A 24170-nucleotide genomic window follows, 5' to 3' on the forward strand; every position below is an offset into this window, starting at 1 on the left:
TCAGATAGCAACACTGTTCTCTATGCAGCTCGGCTTCAGGTATTCATAGGGAAGGTCTAGCTGCTCATTCCGGGCCACTATCTCCCTTTCCAGGTTGTCCAGATCTGCTTGAAATTGTCTTAAAATAGCCTTGGGCTCAGGGCCTGAGAAATATTCTTCTGTGTGATACCCCAGGGGTACCTGAAGCAGAAAAGAAGGATTGATCAGCTTCTAGTTCCAAGACACAGGGACCAGAGCCCAGCCCCACATTCTGAAATTTCTTTTCCATTATCACTGCCCCAGAATTCCCCAAATCCGCTCTCACCATGTCTGGCTGCTGCCGGCCCACTTGCCTCACGCAAAGCATCTGAAGACAGCTCTGCCGAACATCTGGGAGTGAGCCCATCATTGTGGCCATTGTCACATCTTCCTTGGTGGTAGGAGGGGGCATCCGCATTGTGCATGGGGCATTAAGGACCCAGAACAACCAGTCATGCTGAGGGGGGAAGAATCTGGAGTCAACCAAGCACTCTGATATGCAGGGCTCTGGCTCCCGACTCTTTCATTCAAACATACCCTAGACCAGGCACTCAGGCTTTCAGTTGCCCATACCTGGCTGAAGTTGACTGCTGCATGCTGGGCAGTGCATCTGAAAATGCACATGGTAAGGAAATGGCAGAGCTGAGCCTGAGACTGGAAGGAGACAGGAAAACCTAGGAGAACAAATACCAAAGTTTAGAAACTGCCATCCCTTAAAAAGGATGAGGGAATGAGTGCTAATGTCTGGAGATACTCAAATGTTAGAATTAGTGAGTATTCATTCATTCAGTCAGTCATGTAAAATAAAAAATAATAAAATAGCTAGGAATATATTGAACCAAGGAGGTGAAATACCTGTACACTGAAAACTGTAGGACACCAAAGAAAGAAATTCAAGAAAATAAATGGAAAAAAATTCTGTTATCATGGATTGGAAGAATTAATATTGTTATAATGTCCATACTACCGAAGGCAATCTATATATTCAATGCAATCCCTATGAAATTCCAATTGCAGTTTTCAAAAAAATAGAATAAATCAACCTACAATTGTATGGAATCAGTAAAGATCCCAAATAGCCACAGAAATCTTGAGAAAGAATAACAGAGTTCAAGGCATCCTCATCCTGCTTCCCGATTTCAAACTGTATAACAACACAAAGTTAATCAAATCGGTATGGTGTTGGACACACAGCAGACACATAGATCAATGGAACCAAACAGAGAGCCCCAAAAGGGAGCCAAGAATATACAATGGGGAAAGGACAATGTCTTCAATAAATGGTGTTGGGAAAACTGGCAGCCACATGCAAAGGAATGAAACTGGACTATTATCTTATACCACACACACAAATTAAGGACAAATGGATTAAAGTCCTGAAACCATAATACTCCTAAAAGAAAACATAGGTGTAAGCTCCTTGACATCAGTCTTGGTGATGATACTTTGGATTTGCAAAAGCAAAGGCAACAAAAACACACATATGGAACGACATCAGGCTAAACATCTTCTGCACAGCAAAGGAAACTATCAAAGCCAGTCAGAGAAAGATAAATATCACATGATCTCACTCATTTGTGGAATATAATGAACAACATAAACTGATGAACAAAAACAGATCCAGAGACAGAGAAGCATCGATCAGACTATCAAACCTCAGAGGGAAGGTAGGGGAGGGTGGGGGTAACGGGGAGAGATCAACCAAAGGACTTGAATGCATGCATATAAGCCTAACCAATGGGACACAGACACCAGGGGGGTGAAGGCATGAGTGTGTATGTGGAGGGTAATGGGGGGGGGGCAAAGACACATATGTAATACCTTAATCAATAAAGAAAAAAAGAAGACAAGCTACCAATTGGGAGTAAATATTTGCAAATCTCATATCTAATATGGGATTATATCCAAAATATATAAAGAACTCAATAGAAAAATAAACCAGAAGTCTGATTAAAAGGTGGACAGAAGATCTGAATAGACCTTTTTCTGAAGATACACAGATGGTCAACAGGTATGTGAAAAGGCGCTCAATATCACTAATCATCAGGGAAATGTAAATCAAAATCTTAATAAGATGTCACCTCAAACCTGCTAGAATGGCTATTATCAAAAGACAAGGAAATACAAGTATTGATGAGGCTGTGGAGAAAAGAGAAACCTTGTGCATTGTTAGTGGGAGTTGGTGAAACCACTATGGAAAACAGTATGACTATTCTTAAAAAATTAAAAATAGCATTACCATATGATCCAGCAAATCCATTTCTAGGTATTTATCCAAAGAATTAAAACAGTGATTGAAAATATATCTGCACCCCATGTTCATTGCAGCATTATTTACCATAGCCAAGACATGGAATCAACTACCCTGGCTGGTGTGGCTCAGTTGTTGGGCTTCATCCTGTGCAACAAAAGGTTGCTGTTTCAATTCCTGGTCAGGGCACATGACCCGGTTATGTATTGTGGGTTACAGGCTCGATCTCCTTAAGAGGCAACAGTTCAATAGTCCTGTTCCTATCTAATATCATTGTTTCTCTCTCCTTTACTCTCTCCCTAAAAGTCAATAAAAAAACCCTTAAAAAAAAAAGACATGGACGTAAACTAAGTGTTCACCAATGAATGAATGAATGAACAAAATTATGTGTATTATTTACCTATAAAAAGAAGAACATCTTGCCAATTGTGAAAACATGGATAGGCCATGGATGGGTGTTTTGCTAAGTGAAATAAGTAGCCTGAGACCGATAATTATTACATGATCTCACTTATATGTGGAATCTATAAAAAAAAAAAAAGGTAGGGCTAAGGGTGGGTAAAATGGGTGAATGTAGTCAAAAGTTACAAACTTCCAGTTATAAAATGAATAAGTTAAGGGATGTAATGTACAGCATGGTAGCTATAGTTAATAACAATGTATTATATATTTTCAAGTTTCTAAAAGGGTAGATTATAAAATTTCTCATTAAAGGAAAAACTGGGTAACTATGTATGGTGATGGATATTAAATAGACTTACTGTGGTGATCGGTTCACAATATATACAAATATTGAGTCATTATGTTGTACATCTGAAGTTAATAATATATATCAATTATACCTCAATTAAAAAAATCACAAGATGAGGGCTACAACCCTAAAGGTATAAGTGTAAAAGACTTTAACAGGCACCTCATAAAGGAGGATATTCTGATGACCATTAAACCAAGGAAAAAGCATTCAATGCAACTAGTCTCTAAGAAACATAACTTAAACCCACAATAAGATAGATCTACATACCCACCAAAATGGCTAAAGCAAACAAGATAGAAATATCTTTTTTATGTATTTGAGACTGTATGGAGCAACGATAACTCATACTCTACTGAAAGAAGTGGAAACTGGTACAACCACTTTGGAAAAGGGTCAATAACTACTGAAGCTGATTTTCGCATACTTTCAGTTCCATCAAGTCCACAGGAACACACACACACACACACACACACACACACACACACACACGTTCACAACAGCACTAATATTGATCCCCCCAAATTAGAAACAATACTAATTCCCATCGATGGCAAAACGGAAAAATAAATGGTGTCATATGATAATGAACAAATTACATGCTACATGCAACAAAGTAGGTAAATATCAAAAATAGTGTTCAGAGAATGAAGCCAGACACAAGCAAGTGTGTGCTTGTATTTCCATCTGTGAAAGGTCAAAATAAGTAAAACTAACTGACCTAGAAGTCAGGTAATGGTTACTTTCACGTGGGTCTGACTGGAAGAGTACACAAGGGGCTTTCTGAGGGAGCTGGTGAAGTTCTGATTCTTGATCTTCATGCTAATTACACAGGTGTGTCACCATAGTAACACATCTTAAGTTGTACACCTATGATTTCTGTACCTCTCTCTAGGTTTGTTGTATTTAAACAAAATTGCTGTCTCCCCAAAAGGGGTTCAGTGCTTATTAGATACCTGGGTAATGATGCAGAGAAAGAGAAGTAATTCATTCAGTTAAAATACAGGAAGGGTGTCAAAATCAGCTATCCATTCCACTCAATATACAGGCAACTGTTTTAAAATATAGTTTCTATTATTATTCAGTTGTGCTGAAGCCAACAGGCCAGGAGATAACTGCCATGGAAAAGATATGTGTTATACTCACAGATCCCAAGAGATGGGCACCTGCCACACCACAGGGGACCACACTTGACCAGGGTTGGTCAAGAGGCAGAGGGGTGAGGGGAAAAGGTAGCAGGAGCCTTTGTCATGGTTTCCATGAGAAAGAACAAGCAAGGTAGAATAAGCAGGTTCAGGACAGGCTAGTTGCAATAAATCCAGTGGGCCCTGGAGTGTGGTAGCTGTCCCTAGGCTGGTACCTGGACCGAGGTGATTAGGCCAGGGGAATAGTGGCCCAGAGAGTAATAGCTAAATACAGGTGGTTGTTGGGACTTCCGGCCTATGAAAAGCATGCTCCCAGAGGAATGGTTTGCCATATCTGAGAATCAGCTGGCCCTGGGAAGGGTAGAGCCTTCTGGGTCAGCAAGACTCCAAGATGTCAAAGTATCAAAACTGCAGAATAAACAAACATGATGAATGCAGTGAGATGGGGTCATAGAGTTTGATGCCTGCCCAAGGTCATGTACCCCATGGCAGAGTCTGGACTCTCCTATTTCACATGCTGATCATATTGGGGAGGTATTTTTGTGTGGGGTGGAGCATATGATTAAACTCATCTAGCACTATGTACTATGTAGGCTTCAGTACTGTCACACATTATATCATTGGGTCTGAAACATTCTGTCAGATTAAATGTGAGGATTGTGACCAAATATATGTCCATTTTAGCTTTAAGGAAACTAAAAGTCAAAGCGAAAGAGACCTAGTGGATGGCTCAAGGTCACAAGAATGGAAAGAGGAAGAAACCAGTACTTTAGAAACAAATATTAGTGTGTGGCCTTTAATGAGAATAATGTGGGAATAATAAGGCAGAGAGGACATTGAAAGTTGAAGGAGAGGATGGGGGAATCAGAGGTTAAAGCTTATATATGACTATTTTTTAAATGCGTAAGGTGGGGATTTCATGGAAAGAGCATGGTTAGGGAGAGAAAGAAGCATTTTTGGGGGCATGGGATGCTTGAAAGACAGAACTGAAAGGTACCACAGAACATTTTGTTCTTAAAGTGTTGGGGCAGTGGGGGTGTTGCCCAGATCCTCCAAGAAAAGCCTCTCTCCAAGGATCTGGCTTTGGTATTTTAAACCCTGCATCATTTGCATTTTAAGGCCTGTCCATTATAGTTTCCCAGGATACGTTTGTACCTGTTCCAATGGCTGAAGATGGGACTCAAGGTGTTGGTGTGAAGTATGAGGGGGCAGGGCCTGAAGGACAATTTGAAACGAACCAAGCTGGCCCATGTGTGCAAGAGAGAGGAGGAGGAAACTAGGCAAAGCTCAAAAAAGCTATTCCTTCCTCATGGAGGAAAATGTGGAGTGGGAGAATGAAAGCTAGATCCTAGTGAGGAAATGAACCGGCCAGAGAAAACTGAGAGTCTCTTTGCACCTAGAAATGACCTTGCACGGCAGTAGTGTGGTGTGTGTCTGCACCCTGTGTGTGTGGTGGACAGTAGCAGGCAAGAGGAGGAGGCTGGGAAAGCCAGAGAGGGTCATTATGAACTTCGGTGGGAATTTTTTTTCCTATTTGCATTCTTACGAAGAGCATCAGAGAGCACAAGCAGGTTGTGTCCCCACTGGGCCCCAGGCTGTGGCAGGTTGGGGGCATCTATGGCGAGAATGGGGGATGGCCATAAAGGCTGATGGTCGGGAACATTGAGGAGAATAATCCTTGAGTTTCTAGAATTGTCCTAACATTTAGGAGGTGAAAATGGAATTCAGATGCTTCATGTGTGGAGGTCAAGAGGGTAATAAGGGGTTATGTCCCCAGAAGGGCAATGCTGACAAGGGGCTCTGGGCAGTGTCTGAGGAGCTTCCTTCTCTGGGGAGGGATCTCACCTCGGTCCTGGGCCTGGCACAGCCCCACCTCCGTGATCTCCCGACACCAGGCCTGCAGCTCAGGGTCCCCTCTCACGACATCATCCCCGTGGTAGAAGAGGTGGACGATCCCTTCCACGTACCTGCCCAGAGGAGAAGGGAGCTGAGCTCCTTGAGAATAGAAGGCCCTAGCCTCTGACCTCTACTCCTTTTCTGTGGCTTCTGCCAAACTCCTTCCACTGTATCTGGGGACAGATCACAAGACTTACTTTTTGGGACATCCCTGAACTCCTTCTACACACTACTTTAGAAAGGAAGGAAATATGGGTCATTAGTTTTAAGAGTTCCCTAAGCATGATTAATAACCATTCTTTCTAACAATATCCTGGTTCTTCCAGAACCCCATCTCCCCATTCCCAGCTTTCCCAACCTAGGCTCTCCCTTATTCCACTTTCCTCCTTTTCAGATCCTACCCACTGTCTCCTCTGCTCCCTCTGTCTGGACCTTCTTCTTTCATGTTTCTTTTGGCCCATACTGACCTCAAGACAGAGACCCATGCTCCGTCTCCCCAATGGCCATCCATTTCTCAGCTCCCACTCTCACCCACCGGGCAATGATCTCCCAGAGCCTTAAAGCATCATGGGCATAGAGGGCACTTGGGATTCCCAGCAGGCCCCGGTCAGCCAGATCATCAGGAGGACAGAGGGAGCGGTAGGTCAGCTTAGCCATGGCCCGACGCATCAACTGCACATGGGGCCCTCCTCCTGTATTCATTGCCTGGAATTTGAGAGTTGACAGGTCTTGAGAGATAGAAGGAGAGTTTCAGAATCTTGACATAGTATATAAGGGGTTCACAGTGGGGTTTACAAAATTGAAAGTATAAAATGAACAAGCTCATGGGTTTAAGGATCAGGACATTCATACCAGGTGGTGTGAGACTGTGAAGATGGCAGGAGGTTGTAGAGAGATGAAAGATTAGGCAGCCCCATGCCTCCATTTCCTCTTTACCTGACTAAATAGTCCACTATCTGAGTCGAAGTGTGTCCGTCCACGTATGTTTATATCCATGGTGTAGCGCCTGTGTGGGATCAGGAGCTGGATGAAGAAGATTAGAGAAGGGTAGTTATTGGAGTCCATGCTTGGGTCCTCCCTTGTAGGGCGTGGACTCAGCCTGGGAACATTCTCTCCTCTTGATGCTTTCCTCCCTGCCAGTGCCTTTGCAGGCTGGTCTCCTGCTGCTGCTGCTATGATCACTAACTCTCATGCTCTCCATGACTGTACTGTGAGTGGGGCTGTGGAGCTAGAATGACCTGGGCTTGAGTCCAGGTTTAACTGCTCACTTTGGTACTTGTTCAAGGTAATAAACCGCTACATGTCAATTTCCTCATCTGTCAACACAGATGATAATAGGTCTCCTAAGTCAGGTGCTGTGGTGGTGATTATGTGAGTGATACACAGAGAATGTTTAGCTCAGTGCCTGGCACACAGAAGCATTGATTAGGACAGTGGTTCTCAACCTGGCTGCACATTAGAATCACCTGGGAATCTTTTTAAAATTCTGATTTCTGGGCCTCATCCTCTGGAAATTCTGTTTCTTTGTTCTGGGGTGAGGCCACAACATTAGTAACAAAGAAACAGAATTTCCGGAGGATGAGGCCCAGAAATCAGGATTTTAAAAAGATTCCCAGGTGATTCTAATGTGCAGCCAAGGTTGAGAACCACTGGGTTAGGAGGTATTATCATTACCTTTATTGTATCCACCTTGAATGTAATTGTCTGTTTAGAAGCTACCCCTTAGCTTTTTATGCTAGTTAATGCTTCCTCTATCATTCAAATCTTCTCATTCCCAAAACTAGCCTCTCTCCTCATTTTCAAAGCTCTCCCTCCAGCTGCTTATTGTTTTACTCTTGGTTTCCTTTGGGGAAAGGATACCTTCAGGTAGAATTTTTGGAGCCAAATTAAGCTACCTGCTTAAGCAGCAAATGGGTTGTCATGAAATCTGTTCCTAATTGTCTCCTCTTTCCTGCCTTTTTTTTTTTAACCTATTAAAAAAGTACACCTGCCTTGGCCACTGTGCTCAGCGGTTAGAATGCTGGTCTGAGCACTGATGGGTCATGGGTTCCTTTCCCAGTTAAGGGCATGTACCTGGATTGCAAGTTCAATCCCAGGTGCTGGTGGAGGCACATGCGGGAGGCCACCAATCAGTTCTCTCTCAGAATGACCTCTCCCTGTCTCTCCTTTTCTCCCTTCTATTCTCTCTAAAAATCCATGGAAAATATATCTTCAGGTGAGGAAGAACAAAAAAAAATTATATAAAGTACAACGAATCCTGACATGGGCTTCTTTTTATCTTAAATTATTTTTATTTCATTTTAATCTGGTTGATAAAAAGGATTCAGACAGTTTGGGTGTTGATCAGAGTTTTTTATGCTGGAAAAAGGGAAGGACATAAGTGATACTCCCATAATCAAGCTATCAAGGGGGCTTTTATTGTTCTTTTCAGAAAGTTCATGGAGGGATGCTGGTGTCACAGAAAATACTAAGACAATAGTGAGGAGCAAAGAACCCAGAACAGAGTTCCTAACAGCAATGGCAGAAATGATGATGACAATAAAAATAACAGCAGAAAACTGACATTTTCCTAGCATTTAGCCTGTAATGCCTTAACAACCCAACAATGCAGATCGCTATCCTCATTCAGAGATGAGGACCCTGAAGACACGTTTGGTGAGTACTGAGACCAGGAGCTCAGGCTTCAGACCTGAGCAGTCTGGATACAGAACTTGCACAGGTAACCTTGGTAACTTCTGCAGGCTTAGCCCTCCTGGGAGTTCCGACAAGACTGTCTGCCATGGGATGGAGTTGCTATGGTGAGGGAATATGGCTGTGGAGGGGGCTTATCTAGTAAAAGGACATTTTGAAGTGTAAAATTGGGCATAAGTGATTCAAGCTAGGAGGGAGAAGGTCATGCAAAGGCATCATGAGATTATCAAATGTGAGAGCCCATGATCTACATTAGTAACTATTTTGTCTATGTCATCCTAGAACCCCAAACAACCATAGCTCAGAGGAGGGTTGGCATTGGAACTCTCAGTGACATTACAGATCAGTTGTTCTGCCTGCCAAATACCCATTTGCATGTCTTACCAACACTTCAAACTCTTTGTATCTGAAGCTCAACACTTCATCTTTGCCTCCAAATTGGCTTCTTTTCCTGACTACACTCTGACCACTGCTCTACTTCATAGGTTTATAGATTTTGCCCCCTGCTCTGCCCTGTTTCCTGCATCAAAGTGCCATTGAGATTTGGAAAACAATTGTAAGGCAAGCACAAGCCTTATTTTGCTGCCTTCTGCCTAGCAATAGACACTGAACTCACTGTTTATAACATCACAGTATTTCTTGGTCATTCCAACAGTATTCACTTTGTGAGCTCCTAAGCCTGGCAGTGCTGAGGCCTCTGGCCTTTCTCTCCAATAATATACAGGCATGACGCAGGCAGACTCCTCCCTCCCATCCCTGCCACCCATGCTAATGTACATCTTTAGTCTCCTCACTCTTGGGTAGATGTCAGTGACCAGCCAGGCCCTTGTCCTTTTATCTTGTGCTCCTCATAACGTCTGGTTGCAGTAGAACATTCTCCATCAATACTCTAGAGTTTATAGCTATTTCTTGTTATTTCCACCTCTATTCCAAGATATGCTTCTCTGGCTGTTTGTCATGTCTACCATTTGTCTTCTTGGCTAAATGGTAACATATTGGTTTAACAAATTATATTCCCACTCCCCTCCAGACCCACTGCTGGAGAATTTCAGAGAATTGACTTAGAATATGTGTAGAAAAATGTAAATAACTGGACTTAACAGGATAGATGGTCTCTGTGTGTATTATGACTTATAATTACATGTGAATCTATAATTAGCTCAAAATCAATAGAATTTAAATGTGAAAATATGACCACAAAATTCAGGTCTTGTCATAGTTAACTGTGTCTTGTTCCCTTCTGCCTATGAAAATTCTTTGCTGCAATACCATATATCAGTGCTAGATTATTTCAAAGCAGGGTTTGTTTCATATTCCCAGACAGATGGCTTAGGCTTTTTAAATCCTGTGGAAATGTTGCATTGTTTCCTTCCTCTGGGATGTGAGCAAGAGGAGACAGGGAAGGTGGATTATGTACCTTGAACACAGGGTGCAGTCCTGGGAGGCACCTCATGGTGGCTACAGCGATGACCTCAGCCAGCATATGAGTGTTCAGCACGTGATATTGGAACAGTTGCAGTTGAAAATCTGAATTTCTGACCCAGGACTTTGCCAGGAGCCAAGCAAGAGGAGGATCTGAGGGCAGGAACAGTGGTGGGGTTGGGCAGCTGGCGTTGGGAGGCTGGATCTGCAATAAGGAGGAATTAAGTATTCCTTGACCTCATCATATGTTAGACACTGTGCTCAGTTTCTTGGGGGTGGGGGGATTATGAATAAGATTGTCTCCCAGGGGTCATAATCTAGTAGGAGGAATGAGGATCCTTCCAGTCATTCTCTCACTAGCTCTAGGGAAGTGTGAGTACTGTGATGGTCAGGTTCAAAGCAGGAGGAAGTGGAAAGAGGGAGTCCAGTATGACCATAACTGTGGTTTGGGAGAAACCTGATGAAGGTATGAGTTAGGATGGTAGATACCTGACAGTTCTCATCAATTGACTGATGAGAACAGTAAGAGTGAAAATGATTAAAAACAAGGGAGAATATGTCTAAAATAGAAGGGATAGTCCAAAGATTCAAAGGTCAGAAAGAGATTGAGTAGCCTTAGGGTGAGGACCAATAGAGAGCATTCTCACTCTCAAAAAAGGTAATTTCATGTGAGTAGTGAGCAGGCTGCGAGGTAGAAAGGAGAAATTGGAGACAACGACAGATCTCACTGAGTGAGGTGGGGGTGGGGGGCAAGAGCTGGCTGTTTTTGTCCCTGGGCAGTGGTTGGGGTGAAGGGAGAGCAGTGTTAGAAAGAGCATTTCCAAAATATCTCACCTGGATGACCATGGGTAGCAGCTTCCCACTGGGTTCCATCTTCAGCATGACGAGGGGGGCAGCCAGGTACTGCTGCTCTCCTTGGATCACATTGGCTGGAATTCCATCCAGCAGGATAAAGTCAGCTTCAAATAGGGAACCATTCTAGAGGGAAAGTTCAAAGTCTACTCCAGAGGGCCAGCACCAAGGGGAAGAAATGTAATAACATTCAGTCTCATTTCTTACAATTATCCTACATCAATATCAGAGTCCTAGTGGCAGGAAGGAAGGAGTCATCCAGAACAATTAGTCCAAGTCATCTCAGTGGACAGTGAGGAAAGAGGCAAAAAGAGAGGAATCTTCCCCAGGGACATGTTAATTCCCTGTGGCAGTGGTGGTTTTAAGGCCATACTTGACCAATTCCTTTGCACCACAGGCATGCTACGATTCTTCTGTCAAGGTTTCCAGGCCTCTTTCCTCATCTACTTTCTCTCCTGCTACCTCTGTCTGGCACCCAAGAGTCTCATAGTTTCCTTTACATACTTTATCAACTGCAAGTTTTTCCTGCAAAAGACTCTGCACATAGGAACAGTGGATTAATACAGTCTCCCTTCCCTGATTCATTACTGGTCCTTCCCCTTCACCGCATCCCTTCCCCCACAGACAACGAGAAGACAATAAAGGGCTGGAGGGTGTACCTGGAGGTCTTTCTCCAGCTGGGCCCGAAGCTCCTCCATCCCTGCGGGCAGCACCAGCCGGGAGGGCAGAGAGGTGGAGCGTCTCAACAGCATGGGGTTGGCGCCATTGAGGAACTGGTAGCCAAAAAGCTCATCATCCTGCCAGCGCTGATGAACCTTCTCTGTGGAGTAGGAGTGGAGGGTACGGGGAGGATATTCACCACAACCTGATGTCCCTCTTCTTTAGGTTTTACTACAGCTATTCAGGCAAATAGTCACTCTGTATCCACCCCCTGTCCTTTCTTGTTGTTGCCTCAGAGATATGACCACACATAATATCTCCTCACCTGGGAGGTACTGGGAGACTATGGAGTGTGAAGTTTGAGCCATCGAAACAGGCTATTATGAAGTTACAAAGGCCTATGGGAATACTGACCACATAGGGTGCTCTTGGGGCCCCAGAAGATCTGATCAAAAGCCTCTAGGCTGTCCCAGGAGTTCAGGAGGGTGTAAACACGTTTGAGGATCATCTCCAGTAACCTAGGACAGGTATGAAGGATGGCACTCTCAACTCACCAAATCCTGCCTGTTACGGGATCCACCCCTCCACGGGGATCTTTTCTCACCCTGTCTTCTCTGTCCATTCATAGTTCAGCCTCTTTCCACCATGAAATTTCATATCTGGGGGCAGATCCTTTTCAGAGTCCGCAGCTATTGTCAGGGGTAATCCTTCCTTCCAGGTGCTCCAACTGGCAGATGGAGAAAAGAGTTCAGGAAGGAATTAGGGTTCAGTGATGGTGGCAGGATTAGAGAAGAGGTGGGAATATCAGGAGGGCTGTGGACGGGTGGTTACCAGTAGATCTGCCGTCTTTCCTTCAGTTCTTTCTCTCGATGCTTCTGGAACTCATCCAAGGTACTCTCTTCTGCCAGGCGAGCTAGAAGAACATTTGACCACATAGGTTTGTCCAATTGCTGCAATCCCTGACTTGATCTAATCTCTCATTCTTTTTTTTTTTAATATATTTTTTATTGATTTTACAGAGAGGAAGGGAGAAGGATAGAGAGTTAGAAACATCGATGAGAGAAACATTGATCAGCTGCCTCCTGCACACCTCCTACTGGGGATGTGCCCGCAACCAAGGTACATGCCCTTGACCGGAATCGAACCTGGGACCTTTCAGTCCACAGGCCGACGCTCTATCCACTGAGCCAAACTGGTTACGGCTAATCTCTCATTCTTAACTGTATTACATCAGACTCTTGCCTTTTTCTCTGGCTCTACCTCACCTGATGTATTCCCACAGTCACTCATTGTATCTCTGCCCAAAACCTATTCGTGATCTCACCTATTTCAACTCCATAGTGGTCCTTAAGCAACATCTCATGTTTTCCTCCTTTTCATGTTCCTTAAATCAAATTCCATTACTTGTGCCTATAGATGATTATGAATTGTCTTCTTGATCACTTGCCATATCCACAAAACCCCATATTACTGTGTATTGCCTTTGTTAAGCTCATCAGTACTGGTCTTCCCCTTTCTACACCTTCACCTGTCCTCCGAATGACATATTTCCTGTTCACTATACATATGCACTGTGCTGTTCTCTGTCCCTCCTCCACCTGAGCCCTGAGACACAAATTCTATGTGTGCTCCCTTCAACCGTCCCATCTCACCTGTCTTAGGGAGCAAATAGTTCCATGCTGCTACCTTTCCCTCACTCCATCTCACCTAGCCTCCCCCTTACATGGTTTATATTTGTTAACCTGACTTGTCCTTTTCTCACCTGTACTTATATTGCCTTGCAAAGATGCCTATTTCATTTTTTATTAAATTTATTGGGAAACATTGGTTGATAACATTATATAAATTTCAGGTGTACAATCTTACAATACGACATTTATATTCTCTGAGTATGCTCACTGCCCAAAGTCTAGTCTTCTTCTGTCACCATATATTTGACCCCCTTTTACCATCTTCCCTTTGGTAACCACCATTCTGTTGTCTATATCTATGAGTTTGTATTTTTATTTGTTTTGTTTGTTCATTTGTTGCTTTTTGTTTTTTTATCCCACTTAGGAGTCAAATTATACAGTTCTTGTCCTTTTCCTTTGACATTTCATTTAATAGAATACTCTCAAGATCCATCCATGTTGTCTCAAACAGCATGCCATCTTTCTTAGGGCTGATTAGTCTCCATTCTTACATGCCATTGTCCTAAATTTCTCTCCAGTCATATTTCTCCTCCATGTGTCCCACAGCAACAAATACCCTATAGCCCGAGCTCACTCATCCCCGCCCCAGGCAGTGTGCTCCCTGCCCTGCCAGTTGTCTTCCATGTTTTCACAGCCAAACCAGCTCTTCACATCATATCATTTATTGCTTCCCTGCCCTGCCTCCTCTCAGGGGTCCCATGTGCTAGCCTTACCTGTCCCTGCCCTAACTGGTTCCCAGTCACACGGAGATCTCCTTCCCACTTTACTTTGGCTCTTCTGTTTTCCAGAGCATGGCTGCACCTCCCATTCCCAGGGCACACCTTGGGAGGTGGGATGTACACATCCATTATTTCCCTCTCCAGTCCTACTTATAGCCTTTCTATTTATGTATAATGTTCCCCTTGTTTCTTCCCCAGGACTCCGTGGGCCCCGCACCCACTTCCCTGAGGCGGCCCCTCACCGGTGCCCTCGGGCAGGGTCAGCACGCCCTCGCCCTGCACCCAGCGGTAGCAGGGGAAGGTGGCCTCCCGGAAGGCTCCTGGGCCCTGCACTGTGATGCGGTCACAGAACCAGGCATCGTCCACCAGGGAGTGATGTTTGCGCAACTTCACGAACTGCAGTGGCCCCAAGTCCTGGGGAGCGTCCTGCTCAAACGCCTCCACCTGTGGGGACAGAACCCGGTGAGATTTAGTAGCAGGGACCCGGGAGAGGCATTTAACTGAGGGTGCCGGATGGGTGGGGCTTCTGTGGAGTCCAGTAACACGGCCTCCAAAGATAGCAATTCCTCCTCCCAACATCTGAGCGGTGGGTCTCAGGTGACCCATGGAACCAGGAGGACCAGGAACCCGATTGAGACCACAGTGACTTGAGCACTGAGCACCAACACCTGCAGCTGCACCCGGGCTCTCGGAGGACCTTCCTCTTTGACCATTGACCCCATAATGACACTTGGGAAAGGAGTGGAGGTTTTGTGGATCAGAGTCTAGGGGAGGGAGAAAGGGGTTGAGTCCAGCTGGCCCTGGCTCTGAATCTCTCGCCCACCCAGGTACAGGCGTCCCTTCTCACTGGAAGTCCCAGCTGGTGCGGTTGTGCTGTCACTGGCTCTCAGCCTCCCAAGTCCGAACCGCCCTCATGCATGGAGCTCAGCCAGGGGGCCTGAGTTCCCCCTTCTTCTGCTTACCTGGCCCTGTGCTGGCCTCAGCTGCAGCTCCAGCTCTGCCTCCCCGAGTTCCCCGACCAGCCACAGCTGCACGCGGTTGAAAGACCCGGAGAAGAGCCAGGCCCCAGTGGCCACTTGGATGTGGTAGCGGCCCATGGCAGCAGGTGGACTGCCTGAGTGTCAGAGGTTCCCAAAGATTCCCAGGCTAGGTTTCTTCCCCCTTCATGCAGGACAAACCCAGGGCTTTAATAAAGCAGGACTCTGTGTGCCAGCCCACTACCGGATTGGGCCCCACCCCAGACAAACCAGAACCTGGGATTAGCCCAGAGGGTGGGGGAAAGATGGCTGCTCCTCTCCACACATTGTAAGGGATTTATATTGTTAAATGTTTTATGGCTACTCCTGACAACAGGATTTCCCTCTGCTGTCTTTATACCCAGTATTCTCCCTACTCAAACACACACACACACACACACACACACACACACACACACACTCCATGTTGCTCAGATCTTGCACTTCTCTCTCTCTTCTAAAAAAATCACTCACAATGCTCCCTTTCTCCCCATTTCTCTTTAAAATATTATTGAATTGCAAAAAATTCTTCCAATTTTATTTTATAGAAGAATTCAAATCGTTTGATCACTTATTATTTGAGCAGAATAAAGTAAAGGCTGAGAGTTTGGGAGACCATTAACTGGGTCAATTCTTTGCCATCATCTCTTTCTCAGCAGTTGTAAGGAAAAGGAAGTAGAGAGTGATTCTCTCAATTATATGATATAAGCACCACCACCAACTCTCAGGGAAAAAGTGACTATGTTGAGTTTTCTGGTGCAGCAAAAACTCAGTGAGGTAGCTATTGCTGTACCACTTCTTTAAAAATAAAGACATTCAAGTTCAAAAAGATGAAGAGATGTTACCAAAGGCATCCAAAATGCAGGTGGGTGATCCCAGAAAGTGTCATGATTCATATCATAACCCATTCTCTATTTAACCCTCTGGCTGTTGGCTTCTAGCCTTAGTTTCCTACTGAACCTTCTCCTAAAGCTTCTTTATGGCCTATTGATTCTTAAATCCCAAGGTTGTTTTTTTTTCAGTGGTCATGGTTGTCAAAGCCTGTGAGGCTTTGACATTTGTCTTTTAGCTGAGCTGCTAGCAGAGGTTCCTGTTGTAGTTCGTTGACCTCTGGCCACTCTTGTTTCATTTGGGGTTCAGGGAGCAGAGGAAGTGCATGTCCACAAACCACATCTCCTTCAGACTCACCAAATCCTGACCTGTTTCATTTCCTAACTTCGATTACCAGTCCTAGAAGAGTTATCTGAGAATATACACTATATATCCCTGTACCACTCAACCTACAATCACAAAATACATTACTCTGATACTGATATATTCCACAAGGTCTGGGTTTTTACCCTGTTACATATGTTTTTAAAATAAACAACAAATCATGGTAGGATCTTTTAGAATTGGCAAAGATAATCCTGATTCATAATTACAAAATCTGAGTGTTGTATATAGGATTCAGTATGATATGATTCATTGTAATTATACCAAATTATATGTGCAGAATTTTATTTCTGAGTTATTACGTATATATTTTATGTTTTCATTTTTCCTTGATTTTTTTAAAACTTTGTTTTATTGCTTAAAGTATTACAAAGAGTATTACATATGCCCTTCCCCCCCCCCCCCCTCCTTGACCTTTCCCCGGCCTCCCCTACTCCCCAGTGTCTTGTGTCCATTGGTTATGCTTATATGCATGCATACAAGTCCTTCAGTTGATCTCTTGCCCCCACCCTAACCCTCCCCGGCCTTCCTGCTGTAGTTTGACAGTCTGTTCGATGCTGCTCTGCCTCTGTATCTATTTTTTGTTCATCAGTTTATAATGGTCTTTATTATCCCTAAATGAGTGAGATCATGTGGTATTTTTCTTTCATTGACTGGCTTATTTCACTTAGCATAATGCTCTCCAGTTCCATCCATGCTGTTGCAAATGGTAAGAATTCCTTCCTTTTTACAGCAGCATAGTATTCCATCGTGTAGATGTACCACAGTTTTCTAATCCATTCATCTGCTGATGGGCACTTAGGCTGTTTCCAAATCTTAGCTATGGTAAATTATGCTGCTATGAACATAGGGATGCATATATCCTTTCTGATTGGTGTCTCTCGTTTCTTGGGATATATTCCTAGAAATAGGATCACTGGGTCAAATGGGAGTTCCATTTTTAACTTTTTGAGGAAACTCCATACTGCTCTTCACAGTGGCTGCACCAGTCTGCATTCCCACATTCCCAAGGAGTGCACGAGTGTTCCCTTTTCTCCGCATCCTCTCCAGCACTTGTCGTTTGTTGATTTGTTAATGATAACCATTCTGACAGGCGTGAGATGATACCTCATTGTTGTTTTGATTTGCATCTCTCAGATGATTAGTGACTTTGAGCATGCTTTCCTATGTCTCTTGGCTTTCTGAATGTCCTCTTTTGAAAAGTGTCTCTTTAGGTCCTTTGCCCATTTTCTGATTGAATTGTTTATCTTCCTTTTGTTAAGTTGTATGAGTTCCCTATAAACGTTGGAGATTAAACCCTTATCGGTGATAACATTGGCAAATATGTTCTCCCACACAGTGGGCTTTCTTGTTGTTTTGTTGATGGTTTCTTTTGCTGTGCAGAAGCGTTTTATTTTGATGTAGTCCCATTTGTTTATTTTCTCTTTAGTTTCCAATGCCCTAGCCTAGGAGCTGTATCGGTGAAGAAATTGCTTCTGCATATGTCTGAGATTTTGTTGCCTTTGGATTCCTCTAGGCTTTTTATGGTTTCCCGTCTTACATTTAAGTCCTTTATCCCTTTTGAGTTTATTTTTGTGTATAGTGTAAGTTGGTGGTCTAGTTTCATTTTTTTGCATGTATCTGTCCAATTTTCCCAACACCATTTATTGAAGAAACTGTCTTGACTCCATTGTATGTTCTTGCCTCCTTTGTCGAATATTAATTTAGCATATTGGTTCGGGTCATTTTCTGGGTTCTCTATTCTATTGCATTGATTTATATGTCTGTTCTTGTGCCAGTACCAGGCAGTTTTGAGAACAATGGCTTTGTAATACAGCTCGATATCTGGTCTGTGAAATATGCCATTGGTATTTCAATGGGAACTGCGTTGAATTTATAGATTGCTTTGGGTAGTATGGACTTTTTTTTATTTCTTAAATATTATATTTATTGGGGGACATTGGTTAATAAATTACATAAGTTTCAAGTGCACAATTTTATATAATATATCATCTGTATATAGCACTGTGTGCTCACCACCCAAAGTCAAGTATCCTGTGTTTCAAGCAGCATTTCTCTGCTGCTTTGTGATCTTTCTTCCAAATGTTTTAGTTTACCATTGATTGAAAATTCTGCAAAGCAGCCTGCATCAAAAGAGTATCTGTCTTTATCCATTCTTGTAGGATGTGCAATATACACACAACCGCTATCAGAATCCCTTCTCCTGGTCCTCAGCCCCGTGGGGCGGGATTGTAGCAGTTCATTCCTGGAACAGGCGTTTCCGGGCCTTGGGAGCAGGCCCCAGAGGGCGCCGGGGGCGCACCAGAGGACCTGGACTAGGGGACGGAGGTAGAGCTTGGAGAGGTGAGCTGGGGAAGCGCTCCCACAGGTGGAAGTTCAGGTTGAAGTAGGGCCCAGGCGGGCATCTCTCTGGACTAGGTGTGGGGGCCCGAGGCCATGGCTGTCTGATGGGGCCGTGCGGGTGGGGGCCTAACTCCGTTCCAGCGGCCGAGCCGGCTGCAGGGACCATCCAGGGAGTCAGGAACCCGGGGGCGGCGTCCTCGTCCTCGTGGTGGGCCTCTTCTTGCACTGCGATCTCTGGGACAAAAGCCCAGAAGAATCCCTGCTGGATGGCGACGCCTCCCGCGGGAGCGCCCAGGAGAGCGCCGGGTTCCAGGCCCAAGAGCACCTCGGGGACCAGCAGGAGGGTGTGCCCTACCAGAGACACTTGAAGGACCGACGTGGGCTCGGGCTCCAGCACCAGGTCGACGCCGCCGTCCAGAGGCAGCTGCAGGGCACAGCCTGCAGCCAGGACAAGCACGGAGGTGCGTGTGTCGGCGGCCCGGGGCCCCGCCGGGCCTTGCAGGTTGGGCGCCATCCCGTCTTCAGGGCCCACGGGCTCCTCAATTCGGCGGCGCTTGGCCGGGCAGGGTCCTCCGGACTGGGGTCCCCACCAGGGCGCAGCATGGAAGCTGGGGCTGAGGAGGCGGCTGCCTATCATCGGAGTGGCGCTGCGGGCGGTGCTGCGGGAGCCGGGCAGAGGGCGAGTGTCACTCGGCGTCGGCGACAGGTGAGGCGGGCTGTGGGCGGGCTGGGCGAAGGGCCGCGCGTCGTGGGGCAAGTCCTCCAAGCTCCTGGGTGTCCTACCCCGAGGCCTGTGGTCTGGCTGGCGGCAGCCTGCGTCTGGGCTTTGAATCATTATACGCCCACACTGGCCCCTGCGTGCGTGCCCCGTACACCCGGAACCAGCGTCTCACTGGTTCTGGCTAAGCCCCGCCCCTTCCGAGGCTCCGCCCCGCGGAGATGGTGGCAAGGCTGGCGCCCAATATCCTCGGCTGTGGTTGGTCAGTCACTGTAAGGAGGCCCAGAGGGCCGGGCAACCGTGATGCTCTAGGCTTGATTTCCAGTGGAGACCCTGTTGTTTTTTGAATTGACCTCGGATGCGGAGGACATGATCAGCCGAACGCCGATTAGGAAGGAGGACGTTATAACCCAAATGCCGAGTACGTTTCTAGTCTCACCAACAGAGTGCTGTCCCGGACACTGACAGGGAAGTCCATCTTCCCCCAGGCCCATCCCCTAGTGACCTGCGCGTTTCTTTTTTGGAGCAATAGTGGGGTGAGTTTTTGGGTTACATCATTTTCTGTTTGCCTAAGTTGTAAATTACTGTCAGATCCTTTCAGTTGTGTCAGAACGGAGTGTGTTAAAATCAGCCTCCGTACGATCAACTTACCAATATATATATATTATCAGTGTAGTACTATCGTAATTATTATGCTACCATAAACTGAAGAGTTTGACCTAAACTATAGCAGCGAAGTGTATCTGTTTTGAGCCCAATTTACAGATAAAAATGCCACGCAGAAGGATTTTGTCCCGGAGCCCAGAACCAGCAGAGCTGGGCTGAAATGGGAAACGGCACTTTAAGATGATGCAGGATCGGGGCTTTAGTCGGAATGTCAGTTAAAGGTGTATCTGCGTGGTGTGCGTGGTGTAACGTGGCTGCAAAAGCGAAGCTGTGGCTCAACGCGTTAGCTGGTGTTGATAGGAGTAAACGCCCAACACTGACTTTGTAATATGTAATAGTTTCATGGGTGACGGAGGACAAGGAAATATTTCCTTCTACCCGTCAGGTTCCAGGGGTGGTTTATGCTTTTGGTCAGGGCCCTGCTTTTAGTGACGAAGTCATAAGGGAACTCAGACTTCCCCGGCTGCACAGGGATTTTGCCAGCACTACAGGCTGCATCTGCCCGTACAGCCTGATTTCCTGTCTCCCTGTCCGTGCGGGCGGAAATTCCCTGCAAGTGGCACGACCCTGTGGCGGTCCCCGCCGGGCAAATGTGCACGCGGTTGGTACCTACACCCAGGCTGCCAGGCCATGGGAACAGCTGCCGTGTTTCCGGTGTCTGGGTAGAGGGCGCCGTGGTGGGAGGAGCTGGCAGGAAACAATCGCTTTGGCCCCGGAGAATTCTGTCTTCCATCCGTGAACATTCCACATTCGATGAATAATGGGGGCAACATTCAGGAGAGGGAGGGTGAAGGTGCCACGGTGTAAGGAACAGATGGACAAGTTCAAAGCAGGCCAGGACGCCAGGAGGAGCTCTAGGCTCCTGGCCTGGCCAGTAATGGAGTTCTGAACCCAGTGGCGCCGCTTCGTGTCTGCTGCTGGCCTGACCTCCGCACCTCACCTGTGAGCTCATCCTTGCCCTGTGCCCTGTGAATCTTCACTGTGAACTCCCTGTCTGCTGAGCCAAACCAGGTAGGGCTGGGCTTACCTTTTTTTAAAAAAGATTAAATCTTTGTTGTTCAGATTATTACAGTTGTTCCTCTTTCTTCCCCCCATAGCTCCCCTCCACCTGGTTCCCACCCCACCCTCTGCCCTTACCCGCCCCCAACTGTCCTCATCCATAGGTGTACGATTTTTGTACACTCTCTTCCCGCACCCCCCCACACTCCTTTCCCACCCCTGAGAATAGTCAGTCCATTCCCTTTCTATGCCCCTGATTCTATTATATTCACCAGTTTATTCTGTTCATCAGATTATTTATTCACTTGATTTTTAGATTCACTTGTTGTTGATAGATGTGTATTTGTTGTTCATAATTTGTATCTTTACCTTTTTCTTCTTCTTCTTCCTCTACTTAAAGGATACTTTTCAGCTTTCATATAATACTGGTTTGGTGGTGGTGAACTCCTTTAGCTTTTTCTTATCTGTGAAGCTCTTTATCTGACCTTCAATTCTGAATGATAGCTTTGCTGGATAAAGTAATCTTGGTTGTAGGTTCTTGGTATTCATCACTTTGAATATTTCTTGCCACTCCCTTCTGGCCTGCATAGTTTCTGTTGAGAAATCAGCTGACAATCATATGGGTATGCCCTTGTAGGTAACTGACTTTTTTTCTCTTGCTGCTTTTAAGATTCTCTCTCTGTCTTTTGCTCTTGGCATTTTAATTATGATATGTCTTGGTGTAGTCCTCTTTGGATTCCTTTTGTTTGGGGTCCTCTGTGCTTCCTGGACTTGTAAGTCTATTTCTTTCACCAGGTAGGGGAAGTTTTCTGTCATTATTTCTTCAAATAGGTTTTCAATATCTTGCTCTCTCTTCTTCTGGCACCCTCATAATTCGAATGTTGGTATGTTTGAAGTTGTCCCAGAGGCTCCTTACACTATCTTCATATTTTTAGATTCTTTTTTCTTTTTGTTTTTCAGGTTGGGTGTTTTTTGCTTCTTCGTATTTCAAATCTTTGACTTGATTCTTGCGATCTTCTAGTCTGCTGTTGGAACTCTGTACAATATTCTTTATTTCAGTCAATGTATGCTTAATTTCTAGTTGGTCCTTTTTCATAACCTCAAAGGTCTCACTAGATTTCTTGAGGGTCTCACTAAATATATTGGCGGTTTCTAGAAAATTCTTGAAAAACCTTAAAAGTGTGGTTTTGAACTCTATATCCAGCAGTTTGCTTTCCTCCATTTCTGTCATTTGTGACCTGTTTCTTTGTCTCCACATTTTTTATGTTTCCCTGTGTTGATAGAGTGGCTTTGTGTGCTAGGTGTCGTATAGGGCCCAGTGGCTCAGCCTCCCCAATTACCTGAGGTGGACATTCTTGGTGCACCCCTTTGTGGGCTTTGTGCACAGTTTGCTGTAGTTAAGCCTTGATTGTTGTAGGATCGCTGGGAGGAATTGACTGTGAGAATCAGCTGTGTCTGCAGTGGGAGAACTTCTGTGCTGGAGACACCCTTCTGGGGCAAGACTTGCATCAGTGGGGCTTTGGTGCTCACTGAGTCTGCCCCCTGAGTGTGTCCCTTATGGATCTGAGGAGTTGTAATCTGGATGGTCCCACTCTGACCACTGGGTAATATGCTAATTAGACTGGACAGCCAAACGACCTTCCAGACATCATTCTGGATGTCCTTCCGGACAAAGCTGCGATGGCGGGGGCCCAGGCTGAGGCGGTTAGGGGCGATCAGGCAGGTAGGTGAGTGGTTAGGGGTGATCAGGCAGGCAGGCAGAGGTGGTTAGGGGTGATCAGGCAGGCAGGCAGAGTGGTTAGGGGTGATCAGGGAGGCAGGCAGGCCAGTGGTAAGGAGCCAGTGGTCCCAGATTGCGAGAGGGTGCAGGTCAGGCTGAGGGACCCCCTTCCCCTGTTCATGAATTTAGTGCACCAGGCCTCTAGTATGATCATATAGGTTTCAGGTTTGGATTTCTATGTTACAAGATCTGTGTATTGCACTGTGTACCCACCACCCAAAGTCAATTCTTCTCACCTCACCATATATTAGCCCCCTCAGTTCCTCTCACCTCACTATATATCACCCACCATGCCTTTCCCTCTGGCAACCAACCACCACACTTGTGTTTGTGTTCATAAATTTCAGTTTTATATCCACATATGAGTGAAAGCATATGGTTCTTAGCTTTTTCTGACTGACTTGTTTCATTTAGCAAAATATTCTCAAGGTCCACTCAGGTTGTTGCAAATGGCAGTGTTTCATCCTTTCTTATGGCTGAGTGGTATTCCATTGTGTGTGTGTGTGTGTGTGTGTGTGTGTGTGTATAATATATATATATATATATATATATATATATATATATATATGTATATCTTCTTTTTCCAGTCTTCTGTCTCAGGACACTTTGGTTGTTTCCATGTCTTGGCCATCATAAGTAATGCTGCAATGCACATAGGGATGCATATATCTTTGCAAACACATGTTTTCAAGTTTATTTGGGTATATACCCAGGAGAGGGAGTGCTGGTTCCTATGGTAGCTCTATTTTTATTGCTGGTTCCTATGGTAGCTCTATTTTTATTTCTTCAGGAATTGCCAGACTGTTTTCCATAGTCATTGTACCAGTCCACGTCCTCACCAGCAGTGAAGGAGCATTCTCTTTTTTCTACAACCTTTCCTACACTTATTTGACTTATTGATAATAGCCAGTCTAACAGGTGTGAGGCAGTGTCCCATTGTAGTTTTGATTTGCATTTCCCTAATTGCTGGTGAGGTTGAACATTCTTTTCATATATCTATTGGCTGTTCATATGTCTTCTTGGGAGAGGTGTATTTTCAGGTCCTCTGCCCACTGCTTGATTGGGTTGATTGTTTGATGTTGAGTTTTATGAGTTCTTTATATATTTTGAAACTAAACTTTTGTCAGAACTATTGTTTGAAAATATCGTCTCCCATTTGTTTGGCTGCCTCTTTGTTTTGTTGTCCGTTTCTTTGCTGTGCAGAAGATTTTTAGTTTGATACAGTCCCATTCATTTATTTTTGCCTTTACTTCTCTTGCCTTTAGGATTAAATTCATAAAATGTTCTTTCCCCCATTGAATGGCCCTGGTGCCCTTGTTGAAAATCATTTGACTACA

General features: G+C 45.1%; 2 protein-coding genes across 3 annotated transcripts in view; both read right to left on the reverse strand.

Annotated features, from left to right (window-relative positions):
- Positions 1-24170, reverse strand: part of LOC308532930 (polyunsaturated fatty acid lipoxygenase ALOX12-like) — a gene marked incomplete at both ends in the record, with an annotated part of 58638 nt that continues 34468 nt past the window's right edge. The window contains 14 exons of one of the 2 annotated variants that reach the window (XM_081110614.1): positions 1-180; positions 305-475; positions 592-692; positions 6011-6132; positions 6597-6766; positions 6998-7084; positions 10170-10379; positions 11009-11152; positions 11686-11846; positions 12101-12204; positions 12291-12413; positions 12518-12599; positions 14339-14540; positions 15059-15193. In XM_081110614.1, the coding sequence (XP_080966740.1) occupies positions 1-180; positions 305-475; positions 592-692; positions 6011-6132; positions 6597-6766; positions 6998-7084; positions 10170-10379; positions 11009-11152; positions 11686-11846; positions 12101-12204; positions 12291-12413; positions 12518-12599; positions 14339-14540; positions 15059-15193 (1992 nt within the window). Of the gene's footprint in view, positions 181-304; positions 476-591; positions 693-6010; positions 6133-6596; positions 6767-6997; positions 7085-10169; positions 10380-11008; positions 11153-11685; positions 11847-12100; positions 12205-12290; positions 12414-12517; positions 12600-14338; positions 14541-15058; positions 15194-24170 lie in introns of those variants that run through there. The other variant, XM_081110615.1, reaches the window with a different exon arrangement.
- LOC308532932 (proline-rich protein 23A-like) lies at positions 18567-19307 on the reverse strand (the record flags this gene model as incomplete). Its single annotated transcript, XM_081110618.1, has 1 exon — positions 18567-19307. The coding sequence occupies one exon, from the start codon at positions 19305-19307 to the stop codon at positions 18567-18569; it is 741 nt and encodes a 246-aa protein (XP_080966744.1).

This window comes from Myotis nattereri (assembly GCF_964212035.1).
Source record: "Myotis nattereri genome assembly, chromosome: 16".
Lineage (NCBI taxonomy): Eukaryota > Metazoa > Chordata > Mammalia > Chiroptera > Vespertilionidae > Myotis > Myotis nattereri.